We start from the raw sequence: 24,031 nt of genomic DNA on the forward strand, positions 1-24,031 counted from the left end.
TTCGTGTCGGACGTTGAGACCCACCACCCAAACCCTCCGCTACCAGTTAGCTCAGGCTACAGAGCGGGAACGCCCTTAATTATGCAGACTTAAACCTTAATAAAAATTAAACGAACGAGTTAGAAAAAAATCACCCCAGTACAGTTGTCATAAATAGTGAAATAAACCACTGAGACCAAAACAGTTTTTTTGAACCAGGCTGTTTTGGGCTTTTAAACATGGGGGTGTGTGCGGATTTGCTCCCTTTTGCACCCAGCCTCAAACGGCCACTCGATGAACTGCAATTTTTTGCACTTCCGCATGGGCTTCATCGCTCAGCCCCCGAGGTTTATTTATTTATTGGTTTATTTATTTTTTTATTAAGGTTTAAAATTCTGCATAATTAAGGGCGTTCTCGCTTCGAGTGACCGGCGGTGGCCTGAGCTAACTGGTAGCGGAGGGTTGGGGGGTGGGTCTCAACGTCCGACACGACCCCCTACGTCCATATTTGGAGTATCCGCGTGTGGGTGGAGTAAACCAACATGGCGATGACGGGCTCCGCCCACTTCGGGCTTCATTTTCGAGGTTCAGGATCCAATTGGTGACGTCACGATTGGTTTGTCCATAGTATATATCGTTTATGCTCCTAACTTGTGACGCACCTTATTTATGGGTTTCTGCCCCAAGGAGTGAGTTTATTTTATGGAGGGACAAACGCTGACACTGAACATGTGCGTTATTTATTACACAGACGCCGCCCAGTCTCTCTATGCGGGTGCGTCAAATCAACACAACCCAGAACGTGAACGCTCATTGAGAGACGCAGGAACGTAGCCAATGAGCGAACAGCACGTCTGACATTGACCAATCGACTGCCACCATGGCAGACGTCCCGTGTTTTGTTGCTGTCGGACGAATGGGGCTATGAGGAGAGAGTCGATGATGGCTGCTTCCTTGGTGCGGTGTTTAAAGAGGTTGTACGTTTTGTTTTTAACGTGTCCCCTCTGCGTCCCAGCGTTCTTGAATTTAGAAGAGCTCAATGAGATGAAGTATGGCATTCAAATTCTCCCTGATCCCGTCATCATGGGGCAGGTGAGTGAGGGTCTTAGCAGAGGCTACCGGGTAGCCTTGTTAGCTCGAATGCAGGCTACCGTTAAATGTTTTCATTACTGTCAAGTAAAGGTAACTTTTCTGTCAGCTAGATTCAAAGCTTATACACACACACACACACACACACACACACACACACACACACACACACACACACACATATACATATATATAGATTGAATTCACGTTAATGTTCTAGTTGTTTCTAAGACATATACGCAGCATGTTTTGACAGCTGTCGACACAGCTTCATGTTCCACATTTATGAAACTTTGATTTAAACTGTAAACAGCCGATCATAAGTGCATGAGCGAACCAAGAAGTCAACTATCCACACTCATTTGGTGCTAACATATGGCACAGTCCCGTTTTCAGTGTACTTTTCATAATAGTCTTCTTCTCGTAGACCAAAACAGAGGAGGTGATGATGGTATCTAGTAAATACAAGCAGCTCTATGAGTGTCGACTCCCAGCCCAGGCTGTCCGCTTTCATCAGGACCCTGCCTCTGAGCCCGACTCCCAAGGATACACTGGACCAGATATCCCAGACCTTCTCAGACCAATGCACAATGCTCCATGTCTAGTGAAGGTTGGCCCTTGCATCACTCACAGCAGCTTTCATTAAATAAACACATGGACAGCCAATGTCTACTGTTTGCAACCCCAACATAAACTCATAAACCAGTAGCAAATAACTTAAATCTGTCTTTTTGTTGATGTGTATGTGACTTAACAATCACTGTGGAGTGATTGAGTAGTTGTAGGTCTGCATAAGATGAATTATCTGTGTTGGTTACAGATTCAGAACAAAAGCATTCAAAAGAAAAATAAGATGGCCTGCACAGCCTAAAATTGAAATTGATATCCATTAAAATAGGAAGCCACTTCATATGAAAGAAAACAAAAGCACATAAATACGTACGTAAATGTTTATGTAAAAGTTTGTTATCTGTTTCGTGCAGACAAAGGACTGGTGGACATATGAGTTCTGTCATGGTCAGCACATCAGACAGTACCACCTTGAAGGTGAGGGCTGATCTATGCTTTTATTTTCCATTCTATGCATACTATTTCTGACAGTTTTTTCTCTCCTCAGATACGGAAATCAAAGGGGACGTTCTCTTCCTCGGCTATTATGAGTCTGAATTTGATTGGAGCAATGAAACGGCAAAGGTGAATTTCCCTCCATGATGCGGTTGCAGTTTTTAAATCTCACACTTCTAGTGTACTTTACTCAAATTACTTTACTTACTCTAAGACAAACAGTTGAAATGGATGATCGTGTAGTATAGGTTGAGCTAAACACGTGTAACTGAATGCATCCCAGTCTAATTCACTATGTGGGACGGAAAAATTTAAATGTTCGCACTGTTCTCCTAAATGTTTTTCAGTTAGCTATTCTCATAAAACTAAACTGGCATTACTGGAAACTTTTTCCACACTTTTATTTGCTGAGCTGCAGTTAATGATTTATATTTGCACAGCTATCTGTCGTCTTGGATGCCACAAATAGGCCTCACTAAACAAATCTAGTTCAATACTACAGTTGGACACTGAGTTCCACCTGTATGATGATTGTGGAGCCTGCATTCACCGATCTTGTTGGATTGTACTGGTTAATATTGACAGATTTGTATATGTCTGGTGATTGATTAGCTCACATACATGATCAAGCAGTATTGCCCAGGTGTACAGAAGTCAGTTAAAATCTATTATCCGTTTGTTTCGCTCTCTCCCAGGCTTCCAAACAGCACAGACTGAAGCGATACCACAGTCAGACCTATGTAAATGGCTCCAAGTGTGACCTAAATGGAAATCCCAGAGAGACTGAAGTTCGGGTGAGGCATTTGAATTATGGAGAGCATTTTTGGGAATTTACCTGTAACACTGCATGTGGAAATTTGGGCACACCTTACAAAGACATAAAACACAATCAAGCATAAACACAACCCCTACAACTCTAAGACATGCTGGGGACTCAGTAGGTAGAGCGGGTTGTCCATGAACCGAAGGGTTAGCGGTTCGATCCCCCGAGTCCATATACCCAAGTGTCCTTGAGCAAGACACTGTTAGGGTGTGAATGTGTGTGTTCTTGTGTTAGCGAATGGGTTGATGTGTCTCTGACTGTAAAAGCGCTTTGAGTACCTTTGAGTAGGTAGAAAAGCGCTGTATAAGAGTCATACCATAGCCTTTCTTTATAAAATAAGTGTATAAGTTAAAGTTGGGTGACACAGTGGTGTCCTGGTTATTACTGTTGTCTCACAGCAAGAAGGTTCTAGGCTTTTGTGTGTAGAGTTTGCATGTTTTCCCTGTGTCTACATGTGTTTTCTCCAGGTACTCTGGTTTCCTCCCACCGCCAAAGACATGCTAGTTAGGTTAAGTGGTGATTCTAAATTGACCCTAGGTGCGAGTGTGAGTGCAAATGGTTGTTTGTCTCTGTGATAGGCTGGCGAACTATCCAGGGTGTACTCTGCCTCTCACCCGCTGACAGCTGGGATAGGCTCCAGCAACCCCAGTGAGGATAAGCGATAGTAGAAGATGAGTGGAGACTTGTAACACAAGTCTCTATCTATCTATTTGTCTCTATCTGTCTGTGTGTCGATCTAGATTGTCATGTGAATTGTCAGCTGATTACAGAACTTATGGTAACAAACTAAGCATCTGCATGTGGATCTGAATATGGCGTTAGGGTCTAGCAGTGTATGTGAGCGGGATATCTGTGGGGTCTTGAAAAGTACTAAAAGTTGATCATTCAATTTTGGGAAAATCAGGACTCTTAGAAAGTATGTAAAACATTGAAAAAGTGTGTGAATTTATTTGTTTACTAAAAACAAAGATGAACCGGTAACATAAAAACTGGACTACTATGGATGCGTTCGTAAATTGTCTCTGAGAGCAGCAGGACGTACAGAGACGGAAATTCAGAGGCACAAACAACGTTTCGAAAGACCCGAGTGCACCCTGGCACTCTCAGTGCATATTACGAACACAACCTATGTCATGGCGCTAGCCACAAGGCCACTGTTACCACCCTGAGCCGCAGCTATCCATAGCTAGCTTCTGTGCCAGTAGCATTGTGCCACCACAACCTTGTGTTAACGTTACACAGCTAAGAACTTGGCTAAGACTAACACTAAGACTGTCTCCTCATCTTTACTGACATCAGGGTGGCTCTAGTTGGCACAGCTGCTGGTAAACTAGTTTAGAGTTTATGCAAGTGTTATACAAGTGTTTACACTAAACATGTGTTCAAACGTTGCCCTCAGTTTATTCTCCCAGCCTGTTTGAATTCTGTTTATGATAGTGGTCTATAGTCTTTATCGTAAACTAAAACTGTGTCACTGATGTAAATAGTTAAAATTCAAAGTGGCGGTGAGGTATTAAAAAATATGTAGATGCCTTAAAAAGGTGTTGAAATTAACTTCAAGATTCCTGTGTGGTCCATGTATGTTTTGGTCATTGGATTTTCCGTTGAGAAAAGGATATTAAAAACGATATTTGATTTTCATTTTAAAATAAAAAAAATAAAAAATTTAAATTCAAAGCATTTTTAGTGTCAAGAGGGATGACCAAACCTTTAAAAAATCGGTTGATTTTCATTTTCTGTTTCTAAAAACAAAAAATAAAATCGTTAGAAGACAGAAACAAAAAAACGCCTGTTTTTTTTCATTTTGTGCGACTAGACGTTGCCGTTTTCTCAGTAAGAGTACGTATAGACGGGTTTCTGTGCAACGTCATCGCACATATGCGCGCGCAGCCAGGGGACAGAAAGCGGGACATTTCTTATTTGTTTATCAGCGGAGAAAGAAAATGACAAGGATTTGTTGTGCTGTAAACTGCACAAATCCGCAAAAATTGGATGGAAACGGTTTAATATCCGAGGGGATCTCATCCTTTTGCAAAGACAAGAAGATGATTGTGGCTCCAGGCCACAGGATGGATGTGAAGAAACCAGCGTCTGGACAAATGTTTTTGAGTGCCTGAAGATCTTCCGTGTAATTGCTGAGTGAAGGACGAAATGTATAGATGTAAGGATTATCATGGATAATGTTCCCTAGATCCCTGTGCACATACACCCAGGTATCATAAGGTTTTGCCTTTACTCCCCGTCTCTGGCTGGGTAGGACACCTGCACTCAAAGCGCAAAACCCTGAACTTGTGTCATAACATTTTAAGTTTTGCACATGACTGCAAAGTACATAATTATATAAATTCATGGACATTTCAGCAAGTGTTTTTCTGGTTTGTGATGCAATGAAAGACAAAGCGATTTTTCAATCGACACTTTATTGCAATTTTGTCAGGGAGAACTTACAAACAATACGGCATCTACATCTACATTGATACCAGCGTTTGCCCCCTGGTTGCCCGTGCACCTAGTATTGTTTGTACACAAGAAACCCGTCTATAGTTATACTTGCTCTTTCTTTGAAAACGGCAACTTCTGGTCACACAAAATGAAAAGACAGGCGTTTTTTATGTTTCTGTCTTCTAACGATTTTATTTTTTGTTTTTAGAAACAGAAAATGAAAATCAACCAATTTTTAAATGTTTGGTCATCCCTCTTGACACTGGTAACGAAAATTACTTTGAATTTGAATTTTTGAATTTTAAAATGAAAATCAAGTAACCACTCATTTTTAATTTTTTAATATCCTCTTCTGAACTGAAAATCCAATGACCAAAACATGCACGGACCTTGTATGTACTCTGGTGAAAGAATTCTCATCTCCAACAAATGCTGGAAAATGCTGTTTTGATTTGAGGCAGAAATAGATTCCATAAAACCTAAATGCATTCATAATTCATAATTCAGGATGTCAAAATGAAACGGCAAAATTAAGCTTTTGAAGTGGCCTCCACTTTCCCCTAACTTGGACACACACGCATAAGCACAGGCTTCAGAGTTAATACAAAGGAAAAACGACTACAAACTGAAGAACAGAAACAACAAGAAACAAAAATCTGTGTGTTTGATAATGTGCTAGAATACAATGTTTGCAGTATCTCACTGAACTGATCTGAAGGGATGAGTGAGTTTCAAATAAATCAAATATGTTTGTATCAAACTTAACCAAGTGCCCAAACTTTTGCACAGATTCTTTTTTCATGTTCACAAAATGAATAATAACGCTGCATTTTCAATGTGCGACCAAACGGATACTATACCTACCTGTTTGCATGTAGCTTAAAGGTTTTATTCCACTATTTCTTCACTGTTTAGTTTTTGTGTGAAGAAGGCTCGGGTGACTACATTGCCCGAGTTGATGAGCCTCAGTCGTGTCGGTATGTGCTGACCATTCACACCAGTCGCACCTGCCAGCATCCATTCCTGCGGCCACCGTCCACTGCGAAGCCACAGGGTATCGTGTGCCAGCCAGCGTTAAGTGCCCAACAGTACATGGATTACGTCAAGGCTCAAGTCTGTGAGTGGAAAAAAATAAAGAAAGAAAGTTACAGTATAAAGGAGTTTTTTGTAGATGTTAGATGTGCATTTGAAATCAGGTGTCTGGTGTACATAAAATACATTCAGTTTGACTCCATTGTTTAATTTTACAACTATAAAAAATGTATAACATCTTTCTTTTGCTCTCTCATACTTCCTCTTCCAATCTTCCTCTGCCTGTTCACAGCGGACACTAAGCGTAAAGTAGAGCAGATCTCTGAGGAGCTGAGGAGCCTTGATGAGATGTTAGCTGGTAATGAAGAGGCAGATGGAGCAGTGGAAGTGACAGCTGAGACTTCACCTGCACCCAGCAATGAACAAGACCAAAAAGAAGGTGCATTTTCAGTAAATTATCCATAACAAACCTTTAAATATACTATTTTTGGTCTTCACATTTATTACTGTAATATCCTAAAAAGGTATAATATTCTTGATCTTGATAGCTACCAAATCTTTATTGATACCTGTCTCATCTTTAAAGTTTTAAATGCTCTTGCCCCCCCCACCTCTGAATGAATTCATCCAGAGAAAAAACATTGAAGGACGAAGAACAAGAGCTCTAACTAGAGATGACTGTAATGTACCGAGGTGTAAAACAAAATTTTCCCGAACACTTTTATCTGCAAGAGGTACACATAGCTCCAACAACTTACCACCACACATCCGGAACAGCGACAACTACTTACTTTTCAAGAAAAGCCAGGGGCGGCTATGGCTCAGTAGGTAGAGCGGGTTGTCCATGGACCGAAGGGCTAGCGGCTCGATCCCCCAAGTGTGCCATATGCCGAAGCGTCCTCGAGCAAGACACTGCTCCCAGTGCAACTGGCATTGGTGTGTGAATGTGTGTGTGCTTGTGTGAGTGAATGGGTGGATGTGTCTCTGACTGTAAAAGCGCCTTGAGTACCTTTGAGTAGGTAGAAAAGCGCTATATAAGAGGAAGACCATTTACCAAAAATCTCAAACACTGGTTAACTAACTAGCTAACTAACCAGACATGTACTCCGATAGCCTAAAAGTTTTCTTAATCTGATGTATGCTCTCTGGATCCTTGGACCATGTCTGTTCTGATACTGTCTGTCTGTGTCGACATTGTCTGTCCGTGTCGGGTTCTGTAATTGTCTTTTGCATGAATGTTGTTTTGAAGTCTTCTTTGTCTGTGTTGTGTAGCTGCCTTGGGACTACAGCTGAAAATTAGCATCTGTGCTAAGACTGGCACATTTCCACTGATGACTAATGCTTCAATGTTGATTAATGTGCATTGTCCCAATTTAATAAACTACTACTACTACAACTACTACTACTAATAATAATAATAATAATATATCCTTCATACAACGTATACATTTGTCAAGGCTTTTATTTTGTGACATGAGTTGGTTTCCGTTTTTGAACAGGTGCTGTTGATGTATTGGAAGATGTAGGGTCGGAAGGAGCAGAAGATTCTGAATTCTGGGAGGGAGTAACAAAGCCAGGGAATTCAAAAACAACATCTTCTCAGACAGATAATCAGGTATAGTAAATAAAAACGGGTACAATTTCTCAAATGAATAATACCACATTGTAATCCATACTGACAGTAAATGAAAGGCTGAGATCTCAGTGATTGAATTATTTGGCAGACTTCCTCAGAGAAGCACAGTGTTCAGAAGTAGATATATATGTTCAGAAATATCCATTTCCAGTTAGATTATTGCTAGATCTTGTAAAGTTCTTTGTTTGTAGTTACTCTACATTCCTTGATTTGTTTTTTCTTTCATATGTCATTTTCTTCTCAGTCACAACCAAACTGACCACGAGAGGACACTTTCCCTATCACTGTTTAAACCTGATGTTCTTTGTTTGCAGGCAGCAGATGGAGTGCATAACTCTGACAATGAAGTCATAGATGATGGCATCGAAGGTATGGGTCTGTAACACATGAGGAAAACCGCTTATTATAATTCTGGTTTCTGTTTTACAGCACAGCTTATTCAGTAACAAATCATTCAGCTGAATTAAGTCCTCTCTGACTGTTCATTCTGCATGTCTTTACTTTGTATTAGTAGAAAAATTCAACTTTAAAATCATCACTGACCCAGCAGACTTGATGAAATTTGTCCAACACCTCAAGGAGAGCAACAGAAAAGTGAGTATTTGCCACGATTACACCATTTCAGGTGCATTTCTTTTTCTATGCAGTGTGCCAACTCAGCTTTTTTCCTTTTAGAAAGCACAAAACCAAGGGGAAAATACAGAAGAGAAATCTCCGCCGGTAACGGCCAACGAGGAGGAGAAAGATGAAGATGAACAGCTGCTGGAGGAGTTTGAAGATGAGATGTCTGACCTCTCTGTGCCTTCTGATAAGATAGAAGAGATAAAGGAGGAAATGCAGAAGGAGTTTGACAACATCATAAATGAGGTTTCAAACTTTCAGACATTATGTAATTTTAAAATATGTAATTTTTTAAATATTAAAATGTTATTAGGGGGCAGCACAGTGGAGTGGTGGTTAGCACTGATGCCCCCCAGTGAGAAGGTCCAGGTTTGAGCCTTTCTGGATGGAGTTTGCATGTTCTCTGGTTCTCCAGTTCCCACCTCCAAAGACGTGCTCTTAAAGTTCTATCTTGACCACAGATGTGAGAGTGAAAAAAATTTAAACCTAAAATGTGCAAATGTTGAGAAAACTAACTAAAAAGAAAAGAAAAAAAATAACATGGTACATGACAATATACATAAAGTGGCTGGTGAAACCATGAGTTGAATAGTGCAAAAAGGGATGAAAAGAAAATATGAGATGAGGTAGTTAAATGTTTTGCTCTGAGGTGACTGGCTTCTCTCTGTGTTGTAGGCTCAGCAGGAATTGGAGACAGAAGGTTTGAAAGGGGAGTTTGATCGCACTCATGCAACACAGACACTGGAGACAACACTGGATAAGCTGCTCGATCATCTGGAGGAGAAAGACACTCAAGATCCGGAGCAACAAGCATCAGGGGTCCAAAGAGGCAGCGACCCAACCAGGGGCAGCCCCAGCCTGGCTCCAAAGCAGCCAGGTAACCATGTAGCCTGGCCTTAATGCACCACGTATTTATCCACATGGTCTGCGTTCAGCTCAGTCATCTTCACATTTCATCCATATGTGCAGTAGATGTTTACATCTTCCATCTCAGAAGAGGCACACACATGGAGTTTGATGCAAAATTCTCAGAGAATTTGTGTGATCAGAATTCCTTTGGTCAGTTGGTGGTCTTTCCTCTGTAACTACTGATCTAAATGTGGGTGACTTAATTTTCATTAATCAAAAATGTAATTATTCAAATCAAACCCAATAATTGAAGATGTAATGGTGCACAAATGTAATGTTTATTAAGCAGTGTTTTGGATTACACATTTCTGGCTCTTGCCACCTCCATCCTGTGACCCTGCTGATGGGTTTTGAGGTGAACTGTGTTGTTTGTCCCTCTTTTGTCTCGTCACCCCAGACCAAGCGGCTGATGACCATGTTAAGATCAAAATTACTAAGTATAAGACGGGCAGCAGCCCTGATGGGGAGGTCAAAGTTCAGGAGATGGGCGAAGGAGATCCCCAGTGGCAGCACATAAAGGACGTGGTTAAGGAACAGCTAGAGAAGGCAGGACTGAAGGCCGAAGGTATGAAGGAGGCGTGCCCGAAACATTCTTGGCCCTTTCTCTTTTTCATCTGTTATCTTGAGCATACAGTGTTGTATCTCATTTTATCAAATAGCATACACCTGTCAGGTAGTCTATTAAAGATTTAGATTCGCAAAAGGCAGTTCACTTCATGTCAAATCAAAAGTCACAATATCAGGAACAGTTAGCTGAAACTTGTCTTAATAAGAAAAGAAAATGAAAAGTGTGTCAACCATGTGTGTTCATTCTTTTCCATCCACTGTTGCATTTACACCATTCTTCATTCTAATTAATACTCTTGAGCCAATGGCGTGTACACAGATTTGACTGGAAAGCCCCCCACCCCCTCTTGCATTCCTTTTTTAGGTAAAATTGAGGTGAAGATTTTGACGCGGAAGAATGCAGAGGAGGCGGGTGATCAGTGGCTGACTGAAGAAGATACAAAGTCCTTCAGAGAGCTGCTCATAAATCTCCTGGTAATTTCAGCGGTCATAAGCACTTTTATTGTTTTTTGTTTGTTTTTTTGCATGCATGCATGCCTACAATGTGTCTTAACAGTCTACAACAGCAGTCGAAGTCAGACATACATGGTACACCCACATAGTCTGTGTAATTGCTGAATGTCTCTGCTGGTGTCAACTATGAGAATTTCCTCATTGTGGGGTGAATAAGGCATATCTAATCCTATTTTAACATCCATCCTGTGCAACCCTAATCCGTTCCACATTGTGCTGAGATCCTGCCGATGCATGTGGAAATGTGCAGATGACTTAAAGATGGCCACTTACGATTGGACGGCCGATAATGGATATTACTGCAAGGTCTAAACAGGGTGTGAAAGCAAACAAAACCACCCTCCTTGTGGAGACGTACAGTTAGACCACTAGGGAAATCATAGTAGTAGATATTGGCTTTTGTGATAGGTCACAGATAAAGTTTCCTTTTAATGACTCCTCCAGGTAGACCTGCAGCCCTCATATGGTTTTTTGTTTGTTTTTTTATTTCATAATCTCAGTAACATTTTATTTTTTAAACTTTCGTCCCCCAGACTGGAGGCACTGAAGAGATTTACAAAGAGCAAAAGAGGCAGCAGGAGTTGGAAAACAACTATAGGTTTGTGTGGGGAGAGTCCCAGGAGGATTCCAAGTCGTCCAGCACCTCTGATTCTGATGATATGGACGTATGATCTCACTGGCCAACATTCAGCGCTCCGTTTGTGACATGAACTCTTGTAGAGATCTGCAGGGAAGCAACAAAAGAGTCACTTATTGTTGTTAAACCTGTCCGATAATATCTACACAGCGGGTTGCACAAGCAGGAAATGTGTCCATGTCTCTTAAATAGGCAATAATGTGTCTTCAACAGCCACCATCAATGTGTTGTTCGAAGAAATGCAACATCTTGGCTGTGCTCAAACAGCTGAAGGAAGTTTTTCCCCTTTTTGACAGATGGCATAGTTGAGTGACACACATTTATGTTATGGAGATATTTTTTCAGTTTTGTCATATGCATTTACATCCAGAGCTGTAGGCAGCACATTTTTTGTTTGCAGTTAAATTATTATTTGCTTGTTGCCACTGGCAAAAGACGCCCTTGTGTGTAGATTCCTCAGCTGTGGTATTTTGTGTATCTCAACAGGGGAGCTGAGTGATTGCTCTACTCAAAAGTACAACACACAGTTGAGTACAAAGTGAAAATCCACATTCCACTTCCTGTTTGACTTTGCAACTGTCAAACACGCTTTGTTCAGTGTATACATCATAAATAAACATAGAAATTACACAAAAGGTTTGTACACACGCTGTGAGGCCTGATATTTAACACAAGGTTTAAACTCAGTTGTTTCATAAAAAAGATGTTTTCACTCGATTAGTTTTCTGTGAAAGGAAAGTAAAACACTTAAGAGTGTTATAAATCTTTTGATTGTGTTCTTCTTTTTTTTTTAATTCACCTTAATTTAGCAAAGGGACAGTGTCAATCAGATACCAAATTCATGAAGACATGTACTTTAAGGGCTGAATCTGTATAGTTTGTGAATAATTGTCGCTACTCAACCCAACATGTACATAATTATTGTGTGATGTGTTTTTTTTATGATGTGTTGTATATTAGCACAGATGTAAGTGGGGAAAGACTTACCAGAGTAAACGTGTGTAAAGTTTCCAACTGTGTAGTCTTGTGTATGAACCTTATTATGGTCATTGGGGCTTAGTCATAAGTACACACAGCTTTTTATCAGATGAACATTAGAGGCATTGTTCCCAGGAGTGCTAAAGTCCACCCAGGCTCAATATCAAACAGGCTTAAGCAGGGACAGACTTCATGTGCAATGGGTGTGTTATTTACTTAGCCTACTGAATTTGTCAACTCAAGGACTTTAGAGTAGCTTTAAGCTTTTCAAGGATGTCTGTGATCTTAAAATTGCCTCTGAACTAGCTCCAAATTTATAACCTGAGAAACCTGAGCCTGTTGATAATTATAGTCAATATCCAGGGGCAGTGAAGCCAGAAAAAACAACTTTTAAAATTTTGGCAGGTGTCCTTTGGACACCCATTTTATATTTGTGTTGTCTCCTGCACCCATATTCCACTTTACAAAATTGACCAGCATGATAAGGCCAAAGCAAATTTGATCTGGTGGAGACTGTACTTCTAGTGAAGTCAATGCTTCAAGTATCTCCGCCTGTTTCACAAAGACGAAAGGGGAAACAAAACAGTGCTGCATGAAACAAAGTAATAGTTTTCATATCTCTTTTGAAAATCACAGATAAGGGGTTTTAGATGGATGGATTGAAAACGGTTATTCCAAGTATTGCTTTGTTCAGAAGCAAATAAGCCATCGTGTCCAGCTGTTTTGCCCACAACAGAGATGCACGTGTACATCTGTTATTTCAAATGAGGGGAGTTGGTGAAATCATAATGACTCCAGAAAACTTTACTCGTAATAAATGTAACAATATGTTTTTGCGCATACCAACACCACAAACCGGCTTACTCAATCCGAAACAAGTTTTCTTAAGAAAACTCACAATTTAACAATTCAAGCAATTGTTAACGTAGCAGTTAACAATTGCTCCAATTGTGTTTCTGTCTGTTTCCTTCCGTGAGCTAGACCTCCCCATATTTTGACTGTTATTTACCGGAAAGCCTGCTTTTTCTGGACGGATGTCAGCAGACAGACCAGTTAGTCAGACTTTCCCTGCAGTCCACGGTGAAAGGTCGCGCATCTGTTTTTGTCTTTAATCCACGGGTTCGTTTCATTAACCTATAAGCTCCATGGAGAGAACAGAACAGTCGTGTTGTTTGCCACGGTCGGTCGGTTAACTCGTTTATTTTCGACATATAACCTCGACGGAACCGCTAACTTGACACCGAAGTTAAGGCTATAGCAGTGCGTGGACCAAACAACCGAGCAGATAGACTGTGGTCGCTTCCCACCCCGACTAGTGGGGCGAGAGCGAATGAATAAGTGCTCATGGCTTTAATTATAAATCCTCCTGGGGATTATAGTTGACTATCAAGCTTCTTTTTCCACGGTGTGTAGCGACGTGCTAGCACGGCTAGGCTAGCCGAGCCGAGCCGAGCGCGAGTCGTGACCCCCAGAACTGGTTCTGTTTTCTTTCGCTGCTCAGCGGTGGTGTTTATCTTTGCCATGATATAGCCGTGGTGGCGTGGCACGGCTGCTATGTTGTCCGTGGTACCGCTAAGGAGTAAACCGCACCTAAAACGGGGAGTGACACTTCGCAGTTGTCACGCTTGCCACAGCACTTCAACGGCACTGCCAGTGGAGCAGAAGAAGGAGGAGACGGTCCTCGCAGCGTATGTCCGTGTCGACTTTCTTCGTCTCACTCGGCCTCCGCTTCAGTTGAACCTAGCCAGCGAGACGGCAGCATGAAGGCCATCGGATCCAGATTCTCTTTTTTTGCGGGGTTTGTGGTGGGGACCCTCTCTCTGTACGTGTTTCTGCGGCAGGTGTGGTTTGAGAGGACTTCGTCGTCTCTCCAGGTCAGCAGCCAGTTCAAGCCTCATGGCCACCTGCAGCAGCACGACGAAGAGAAGGAGATGTGGAAGAAGGAAAGGTCTGCTCTGTTCAATCTGAAGCACCCCCATCATATAGGTACGTCCCCCTCGAAGAAATATGTCTAAAAGATGTGAGGACAGACTGTCTCCCCACATTGCTACACTTAACCAGTATGTATTGTAGGACAAATGCACAGCAACCTCATCATGAGGAAGTCTTTATATTTAACCACTGCCTACACAATCATATCACACACATCTGTGGCTCTGGGACACAGTATTCAACTGTGGACTGATACTCGGAAGCGCGCAACTCTTTCCCAAAGAATTGGAGGCTTACTTTTTTTGACAGGATTTAATGAAATACACATGCCTGCACTTTTTCTAGGCTTCACTACTCAACGGCCAAAAGTTACACTACAAACCATATCATAGAGAAGTAGGCGATAAACATTAACCTTTGAGTTTCCTTCCGTGTATGCCTGTGTAGCATGCAACAACGTCTTGAAGCTATCTGTCATTCTCAGGAGTCAGATATTTCATAATGTACAGATAAAGCAAATGTTTTGTTGGCATCATTTGATATAGGTCAGACACACTAACACTAACAGAAGGTATATGTTAGTATGTGTTTATAAGTTCTGTCAGAAGTTTTGTCACAAGTTATATGACTTAACTGATGTTTATAGTACTTATAAGATATTTTTGTCACCTGTAGTCTGGAATTGTTTTTGTCCACACTGGGTGTTCGATTAAGTTGTTTCAGGGGATAAATAGGTGAAAATAATAATAATAATAATGATAAAAACTAAAAGTTTTCTGAATCTGAATCTTCACTAGTAGCATCTTGTCACCAAGTCAGATGTGTTTTCTTCACACTTCAAAATCAAATGCTTCGATCAAAAAGTTTTGAAATTATTTGTATTCGAGAACAATTCAAACATCCTATCAAAAAGCTGCTTTTCATCATGTTACCGCAATCAACATTGTGCGTCTACCCGCATTGAATGATGTTCAGGAGTCAGGGTGAAAAGTCTCACCTCGACAACAGAGGCTCTGACTGGACGAAAACGACTTAACCGCATCACTAGTTTTGTAGAATAGATTTTTATTTATTTATTTATTTTTACCTTAACTGGGTTGCGGAGGCACCATGTAACTTTTGGGAAGCAGATTTTGACCGGGAGATTATTCTGTTACAGTACATTAGTATTGAGACGTCTGCAGTCAGCTTTTCTCATGTTAACATTCGTCTTAGTTAGCATTTGCAAGCTCAGTAATTCAGACTATTGTCTATTTGTAATGGTAAATGCTCTTGCTTTTATATAGTGCTTTTGCACCTTTTGGTACTCAAAGCGCTTTGCAGTCACAGAGGTTCAGTGTTTTACTCAAGCACATGTCAGCATGTGGCACATTCCAGGGATCGAACCGTTAACTGCTCTACTTACTGAGACACAGTCACCCCTATTGTCTCCCACAAGCACCAAATCATCATCCAGTCATGTTCTGCCCCTTCAAGTCAACCTAAATCACCTATATTAGCTGTATTTAATACAAAACATCAACCAATATACATATACATCCATAATTATTATAGTGGATAATGAAATAATTCTTATTTTTACACTTGCATATCCTAAATTAGAAGTATAGCTTCTGCCAAGTTGGGTGAAACCAGCTTGGCCTGTTTTTCAGGCAGTGGCTATAGGTGTGTGTTCACATTTTGTGTGTCTGTGAAGGCTCTCAGTCGTCCAGGTCATCGTAGTCATAATCAAAGCATACACTTGGTCACCTACGACATCGCTAAGCATTTGGCATCCATCCTGACTTCTTTGGTAGGCATCACCCCTAACTACATTGAAAACTCCAGGGATTTTGTGAACATAGTTAAGGACATCACACTGGGTCCGGAAGAAACCATCGTGTCCTGCATTCTCGCTGTTCACCTGCATTCCAACCAGAGAAGCAACACATGTAGTACAGGAAAGACTGTGTAGGTTTCACCCTTACCCACGACAAGACAGAGAAGGGGGAATCCTTCACATGACACATCAGTTTCAACAACATCAAGTTCACCCAGGAGGACATCAGCAGGGCTGCTTTTTTGGACTGTCTAGTGCACATTGAAGAAGACCCACCACCCCCTGGAACACAAACTAGGAGTCATCAGAACCCTCCAGGCCAGACTGTATCCATAAGACAGGATGGAAAGGAGAAGAAGGGGAAACATACAAACCCTCAAGATGTAGGGATACCCAACCGGGCCTTTGCTAAAGGCTCAAGAGGGTATCCCAAAAAGGACAGGAAAGAGTACAGCAAGAGGAGGAACATTGTCTGCGTGGCTGGTGTATTGGAGAAACTGAAGAGAATTTTCAGAAAACGCAGCATTCCAGTTTATTTCAAACCCGTCACCCTTAGACAGAAACTGGTCCACCTCAAACACAAAACTCTCTGGCCAAAACCCAGTAATGTATGCCAGCCTCAAGCGGCCACTCAATGAACTGCAGTGTTTTGCACTTCGACATGGGCTTCCTCACTCTGACCCGGAGGTTGCTGCTTTCTTCTAACCAACACTGTAAATGGGACACGGCATAAAGTACTGCATGTGGAGGTGGTGCTCATTGTGAATTTAATTCCTCTGTTTACAAGTGCTTTCATAATCTCCTATAGCTTAAATGGGTTAAAACACTTTAGGCACTCGGTAACTTTGAAAGACACCCTTCAAAGAGACCAAAAACAGCCACTGCCCTTGCAGGTTTGACATTTCTGTGGTTTATGCATTGTCTAATTGTCCGTTAAGGCCTGTAATGCTGACGAGGACCCTGTTTTTCAAGTTTGCCAGTTTCTTAAATGTGTGTAAAAAGTGAGGAAACCTAGACAGTTTCTTTTTAGTCTGTAACTCGACAGCTAACAGACTTTTTACTACATTAAGTGTAAGTCATGTCAGTAAGAATTTCAATCTCAATGGCGTCATCATAATGTTGTCATGTTATTTTTACAGGAAGTCCTGGAGTAGCTCATGAGCTAGCTTCAAACTCATTACAGTAAAACAGTTCCTAGAACTAGAAACCACACGCCCCGTTTCATTTTTGAAACTTTCAAAGCTAGTCCTCTGATTTACATCGTCTAGAGTGAAGATAGGCAGTATATTGGTTCCCAGTTTTAGCTTTATGACTGAGAAAAACAAATGTTGCGCACAGACTAGACAGTAGCCACTTGTGCTGCTATTGACATTACAGACATAGCAGTTTAAATATAAATAACTATGTCCCCATTTCTTCATTTCACCTTGATAACATTTAGTTTTTTTTTTCTTTTCTTTTCCTTTTTTTTGTCCCTGGATTTCCTCATCAGCAGGCAGTGCTAACATGGGGCCTTGCAAACCCGCTTTACTACTAGTGTGGGATTATTCTACAATATTTACTCATCATTGCAGTAAAATAGTCCAGAATGAGATGAGATGAGCATGTAGTGGTGAGGCAGGACAAGTAGCAGCAAACCAGGAAGAAGGCCACTGTGTTAGCTGGCTGCTAGCACCTTGGATAGCAATTAGCCTAGCAGCTAGGCTACAGAGCAAACATTCAGGCAATCCTTCCGCATTAGCAATGAATGCAAATGATTCGGTCCAAGAAACGTTGAATCCTCTGTTCTCCTCAGTTATTTTTCTCTTTTTCCCTTTGGGATCAATGGCCCATCCCACAGCCGCCGGTTTGTTTACAACAGTCACCTGCCTGGCATCCCGCCTTACTGATAGAAACGTGTGTCGCAGGCTATGACGTAAATCTTCGTTGACAGAAATGTTGAAATTTAATATTTATTCTACACATTTTTACAGCATTGAAAAACGTTAATAATGTTTGTGTCATGTTTGTTTTCCTACAGAAACCATATTAAAACAAAAAATATATTTCTCTCCCCCATCTTTTTCCATTTTCAAACATTTTTGAAAAAGCTTCAGGGAGCCACTAGGGCGGCGCTAAAGAGGCCTAGCTGGACTGGTACAAAAAAAAAAAAAAAAATCAGCCTGGGCATTTTGAGCTGAGACTGTCTCAGCAGGTGCTGATGGAAAGACGATGAAGCCTGTGAATGAGAACAAACCTTCTTGTGACAATGCTTGTACACTGCCTATGTATACTCATGTATATGTACTTGTCTAATAAACTTAAACCAACACATTCCTCCCAGTCCTGCTATTCTATACAGTACTTAGTGGAAACCAAAAAGCTGCTTGGTCTAGTTAAGCTCCTGAACAATGTAAAACATATGATAGGAATTTAGGACACAGAGGAATAGAGATGAGACATGATCAGTGATGAATATTAGAATGAATAAATGACAGATTTAGTGATATTTTCAAAGACTATTGACCACATTAATACTTAGCACAGCAACACAGAATAGCTGTTGTTCATATGCACATGATGCAATAGTAAGAAAATGTGGGCAAAATCCAATTGTCTTCCTACAACACTGTGAATTGTTTACAAAAGAAAAGGTTAAAAGTAATTCTACAATAGGCAAAATGTAATCTATTTAAATAAACAAAACATTCAATATAACCTAAAATAAATCCAAATAAATTAATTTACTCATCTATGTGCAGATAAAGAGGGAAACAAATGACTAAACATTTACACCCTAACCCCTGATCTTATGTAGACATAAACTTCAATACTGTATATAACATTACACTCTTCTCACCACTAGTTCCTGCAGCTAACTGATGTGGTTGACTTCCGGTTTGGCGACTTTGTTCTTCCCTAAAACTTAGATCCACATTAGACCTCTCTGGTATACTCATTACGTAGAGTAGTTGTCACCTAATTCGACCACTTTTTCCCCATTCTGTAAAATGAAAAAAAATACCAATATATCTAGAGAAAGACACAAATTTCACAAATCTGGATAAATGTTGTTATGTGAATGTACTATCAAATTAAAACGACCATATCTCCAGTTTTACATGGTCTATCAGCGTCAAACAGATACTGTTGAAAATTTCGAAATTATTGTATCAATAACTTTCTGTGTAACCCTAACATCCCCACTCTTTATTCTCTATTTATCTTTATTGAAAGAATCTTGTGTGAACTTTTAACACTATCCGAACAGTGTACTCGTAATATTTGCCAACAATGGATAATTTAAATGATATATCTTGTTTCGTTGTCTTTTATATCACACTTCATAACCATTTTTATTCTTGGGTTCTTCTAAAAGTTTTAAATAGATATTACAGTGTACAATTTTAATGTTTATCTCTTCTTACCAGGTGAAGATAGCCACATGGCCGATGAACTGTACAAGAAGGTGCGTATTCTTTGCTGGGTGATGACTGGACCCAACAACCTGGAGACAAAGGCTCGACACGTCAAGTACACATGGAGTCGTCACTGCAATATTGTGGTCTTCATGAGTTCTGTGGACAACCCTGACTTCCCCACTGTGGGATTAGGTACAAAGGAAGGTCGCGATCAGCTTTACTGGAAGACAATCCGGGCCTTCCATTATGCCTATGAGCATTATGCCAATGAAGCAGATTGGTTCCTCAAGGCAGATGATGACACCTACGTAATAGTAGACAACCTTCGGTGGGTCCTCGCAAACTACACGCCCAATGATCCAATTTACTTTGGCCGAAGATTCAAGCCTTACACCAAGCAGGGCTACATGAGTGGTGGTGCGGGCTATGTACTGAGCAAAGAGGCTCTGCGGAGATTTGTTGAGGGTTTTAAGAACAAAGTCTGCACTCACACTACCTCAGTAGAGGACCTTGCAATGGGTCAGTGCATGGAGAAAGTTGGGGTGCTGGCAGGAGACTCCAGAGACACTAAGCATAGGGAGACATTTCATCCTTTTGTTCCTGAGCAGCACCTCACTACCAAGTTCCCCAAGAGCTTCTGGTATTGGAGCTACTGTTACTACCCCATCTCAGAGGCAAGTACACTCTTGATATATGATAGAATTGGTATGAAGCACTGTCTTGGCACTGTTCATATTTCAAAAGTCTGTGTCTATACTGCTAGAGCCTCAATAGCATGGAGAGCTTAGGAACAAGAACTGTTTAAGCAGATTGATATGTTATTACATTTGTTACAAAGTAATTCCTCATTGTACTACCATTACACAGATACCATTACAGAGATTTATTTTGTGCATGTAAGACATCTGATGCCTTAATATCTGGTGATAACTGTGTACTTTTTTTTTTTCTTTTTCTCAGGGTCCCAACTGCTGCTCAGATGTTTCAGTGTCCTTCCATTATGTAGATGCTGCAACCATGTATGTGATGGAATACTATACTTATCACCTGCGTGCCTTTGGATACAGGTATCGTTACCAGCCCCCTACCCCACGAGGCTATACTATTGAACGGTCAAGTATCTTGGATGCTGCAGAAGGACAAAAAGAGGGGGCTTCTCAGGAGAAAGAGAAAGGTCAGGTGGATAAACCATCCAAGATTGACCAGGGACAGGATGAAGATCCAGCGCCTGTGGCTGGAAAAGGCCCTGATAATTAGGCAGAGGGTGGGAAATAAGTGTTTTGACCATTTGCTTAGTCGTTCTTGGCTCATACTACTACAAAGGTAGGAAAGCAGTCCACTCTACTATTCAGTTTCTTCACAAAAAAGTGCATTGGCTGAGGATTCCTGAGATGAAGGGCTGCTTGGGATGTGAACCGTCACTGCAGTACTGATCTTTAACTTCAGAGCTGGTTTATTGATCAACTGAGTGGTAACACCTTTTGGGTGACCTTTACTAATTTGAAAACTACCCAAAGCTAATACATTTCCAGTTGATTGAAAGGTTTTTGCTGTTATTTAGTCCCTTTTCTTAAGTTGCTACAGTTTCACCAAAACTTGATCTTCCATCCATTTCTTGATTTTCTGAAGTCAAGTCTTAATTCACTCTGCGTGCCTGTAAAATGATTTGTGTCTTGAGCTGATTCAGCTATAAAAACAAGTGGTTAAACGTTTTTCTGGTTCCACGGCATGCTAAGCCGACATTATTACAAGTCACATTTTATTTGAATTTAGCTATGTGAGGATTTATTTTATGTGAAGAAAATTTTACATTTGTCTCAAATAGTCACTATTGAAGTTTTTATCAAAGATCTAGAGCTCTAACTAAAAATGATATCTCTTACTCATTTAACCATGTGGATTTTGTTGAGCAGCTAATCTTTTTTTCTTTCTTTCATTCTTTCTTTCTTTCTTTCTTTCTTTTTTTTAAAGGAAAATGAGCACTATGTTTTCCTAAGTCCTAGTATGATGTCTTCAAATACCTGACAAAGAAAAGAAGCAAATCTCCACAGAAGAGTAGTCGCATCAACATAGTGGTGTGTTGTCCCTCAGATAGCAGTTTAGAAAATGATCTGTCATTTGGCCTAATAAATATTACACTTTCAGCCTTAGGTGGGACCTCAGTGGAAAATGGCGTCAGGTGCCAGGTTATGAGGCACTGCTCACTCCTCAGTGTCTAACAGAAATGTAGTGAGTAACTGTGATGCTTTAAACAAAATGTCTGAATGACTACATGTCTACAACTCAGCCAAAGATGGAGCCATTCTGATAACAGCCAGTGGTGTGGTTGTTGCCGTTCTCTTGTTTTCTTGGCAGCAAGTATTTCTTTTTTTTTTCCTTTAGTTACACATAGTCTGTATTTCCATCTGTAGAAGTAAAACCCAAAATGCCCTCATCTAGCCGTCTATTTGTGCTTCCTTGAACTAGCACTGAACACACACTTTACAATTTGCCTACATCTTCCCCACTGGACTCATTAGCTTGTGCCTTGTAAATTGAGATTGTATGAGCCGACTTTGCACTGTGGCATTACCCCGATGAGAGCGATGCTCCCAATGCATTTCAGATGGAGTATAATTCATTGAATCCTTCCATTGTGATGTTTCTGACCTTTTATACACTTTTAAACAAAGTAGTGTTATTTTTTTAAATTGTGGGCCAACCAGACTTTGTTTTTCTGTCGCCAGTATTCCTAACAGGCATTCCTAAGCATTCCTAACAGTTGTGATACAGACAGACACTGGTGTTACAATGTTGACCACACGAAGGAATAAGTGCTGACTAAAATGAATTTGGCTTTCTGTGTGAAAACTAAATGCACTTTTTACTGATACAATTGCTGTTTTTCCTTTTTAACCACTTCCACATTTTATTTTCTTCAAGGTTAAATACGTTTGCACTTTTCTTGTGTGCATGGGCATGGAGCATGTTTTTTTGTTTTTTTTTATTTTTATTCAAAATGAAATAGTCCAGTCAGTTTTAATCAAGTCAGCATGTTTGGTTGGTGGTTTCTTTTCTCTGACATAAAGTTTATTTGCCGGCTCGTTGGTAACAGCCAAATCTGGATTTTGATTTGGAGTGACACAGCACATCCAGTCCTTGACAATCTTCTCAATATTAAAACAGAAAGGGAAAAGGTTTATAGTGCTGTATTTATATTTTAATTGTATTTTCGTTGGTATTGAGTTCTGAATTGAGTTGGTGCAGTTTTGGTGTGTGAGTGAGTTTATGTTGGTGTGTGAGCACACAGTCAGTGTGCAGCATCTTTTTTAGTGAATGGTACTGTAATCAATATGAATAAATACATATTTTATTGTACATCTTCTGTTTTTCATTTGTTTACATGAGAGTACGTGTTCATGCATGGTAATGACTTTCAGATGTCTGCGGTTACATGATGGCCTGTGAGTAAACAACAACAAAAAAGTTCTGGTGAAAGGATTTAGAACCAAATAAACAAAAATCGCCCTTACACATTCTGTTAACGGACGAGCCAGGAGGAAGAAGGAAGAAAAAAAAATGCATTCACGAGTCAGTGACTCCAGTTTGGCAGGTTTGTAGTGGTTTTATAAATAACAGCGCACTTTGAAAACAAAAAGGTGTGTGTGTGTGTGTGTGTGTGTGTGTGTGTGTGTGTGTGTGTGTGTGTGTGTGTGTGTGTGTGTGTGTGTGTGTGTGTGTGTGTGTGTGTGTGTGTGTGTGTGTGTGTGTGTGTGTGTGTGGCCATCAAAGTATGTACTTGCCACATGAAATAAGATCTAGTTCACTGGTCAGTCATTTGTTGTCACAATCGGAAAAAGTAATTATGTAGATTTGGGGTAGAAAGTTGGTACAAAACTTTCTCTTTACACCCAGAAATGTCAGTTTGTTGTTGAACAGAAACAAAAAAGAACAGTTGTTAAAACTGGACTAAACATGAGTAAAACATTTCAGTTGTTATTTTATAACCACATTTTTACTTTTCAGCCAAAGGTTTAGAAAATGTGAGCTATGTTTACTCAGTCAGTCATGTCCTGCTCATATATCACTACATGACTGAGGGTTAGTCATCACTAATATTCTACTCATTAAAACATGGAACATTACATTAATCATCATTCAGCAGCTGGGTTAGGCTCCAGGCTTTGCACAGTGGTCAGACTCTCCTATCATCAATACAACATCTTGGTGAAATCCAGCAGCTCTGGATGGAAATGAATCTTGTGACACTGCAGACGTTTATTGAAACAATGCGACAGTGAATCCTGCTAGAATCAAAGCTAAAGGCAGTCTAACCAAATATTATAGTGTGTTTTTCGGTGGTGACTTTTTATTTTGGCCAGGCAGTGTATAAAGATAAGTTGAAGAGAAACTTAAAAGCTGTGATAGAGTTTTTAATTCTGGTATTGATAAAATATAACAGAATTTTCCTACAAATACACCAGGATGTAGTGGGAGTATTGTATGCCCTGCAGCGTAAATCAGTGATGCAGCCCCAACAGATCAGCGAGGATGTGATCAATGTGTCCTGCACAAGACAAAGAAAAGAAATTATGTCACAGAGCACTGA

The 24,031-nt window shown here is 40.4% G+C and overlaps 2 protein-coding genes across 5 annotated transcripts; both read left to right on the top strand.

Moving 5' to 3' along the window:
* Positions 1–178: 178 nt before the first annotated feature.
* On the top strand, positions 179–12,324 carry os9 (OS9 endoplasmic reticulum lectin). 4 transcript variants are annotated; one of them, XM_047582418.1, is made up of 16 exons: positions 179–183; positions 909–1,071; positions 1,496–1,678; positions 2,052–2,115; positions 2,186–2,262; positions 2,829–2,927; positions 6,314–6,515; positions 6,723–6,869; positions 7,930–8,045; positions 8,381–8,435; positions 8,578–8,660; positions 8,742–8,933; positions 9,363–9,564; positions 9,994–10,161; positions 10,528–10,637; positions 11,210–12,324. In XM_047582418.1, the coding sequence occupies exons 2-16, from the start codon at positions 919–921 to the stop codon at positions 11,345–11,347; spliced, it is 1,989 nt and encodes a 662-aa protein (XP_047438374.1). In that variant the 5' UTR covers positions 179–183; positions 909–918; the 3' UTR covers positions 11,348–12,324. The 4 variants fall into 4 exon arrangements, with proteins under 4 accessions (XP_047438374.1, XP_047438375.1, XP_047438372.1 ...); XM_047582416.1 differs by lacking the exon at positions 179–183 and having other exon boundaries at positions 863–1,071; XM_047582417.1 differs by lacking the exon at positions 179–183 and having other exon boundaries at positions 863–1,071; positions 8,581–8,660.
* A 1,565-nt stretch (positions 12,325–13,889) lies between these two features.
* c1galt1b (core 1 synthase, glycoprotein-N-acetylgalactosamine 3-beta-galactosyltransferase, 1b) lies at positions 13,890–22,800 on the top strand. The gene is made up of 3 exons (XM_047582420.1): positions 13,890–14,277; positions 19,453–20,117; positions 20,404–22,800. The coding sequence occupies exons 1-3, from the start codon at positions 14,052–14,054 to the stop codon at positions 20,698–20,700; spliced, it is 1,188 nt and encodes a 395-aa protein (XP_047438376.1). The 5' UTR covers positions 13,890–14,051; the 3' UTR covers positions 20,701–22,800.
* Positions 22,801–24,031: the final 1,231 nt, after the last annotated feature.

Source organism: Mugil cephalus, chromosome 4, assembly GCF_022458985.1.
Source record: "Mugil cephalus isolate CIBA_MC_2020 chromosome 4, CIBA_Mcephalus_1.1, whole genome shotgun sequence".
NCBI classification, from domain to species: domain Eukaryota; kingdom Metazoa; phylum Chordata; class Actinopteri; order Mugiliformes; family Mugilidae; genus Mugil; species Mugil cephalus.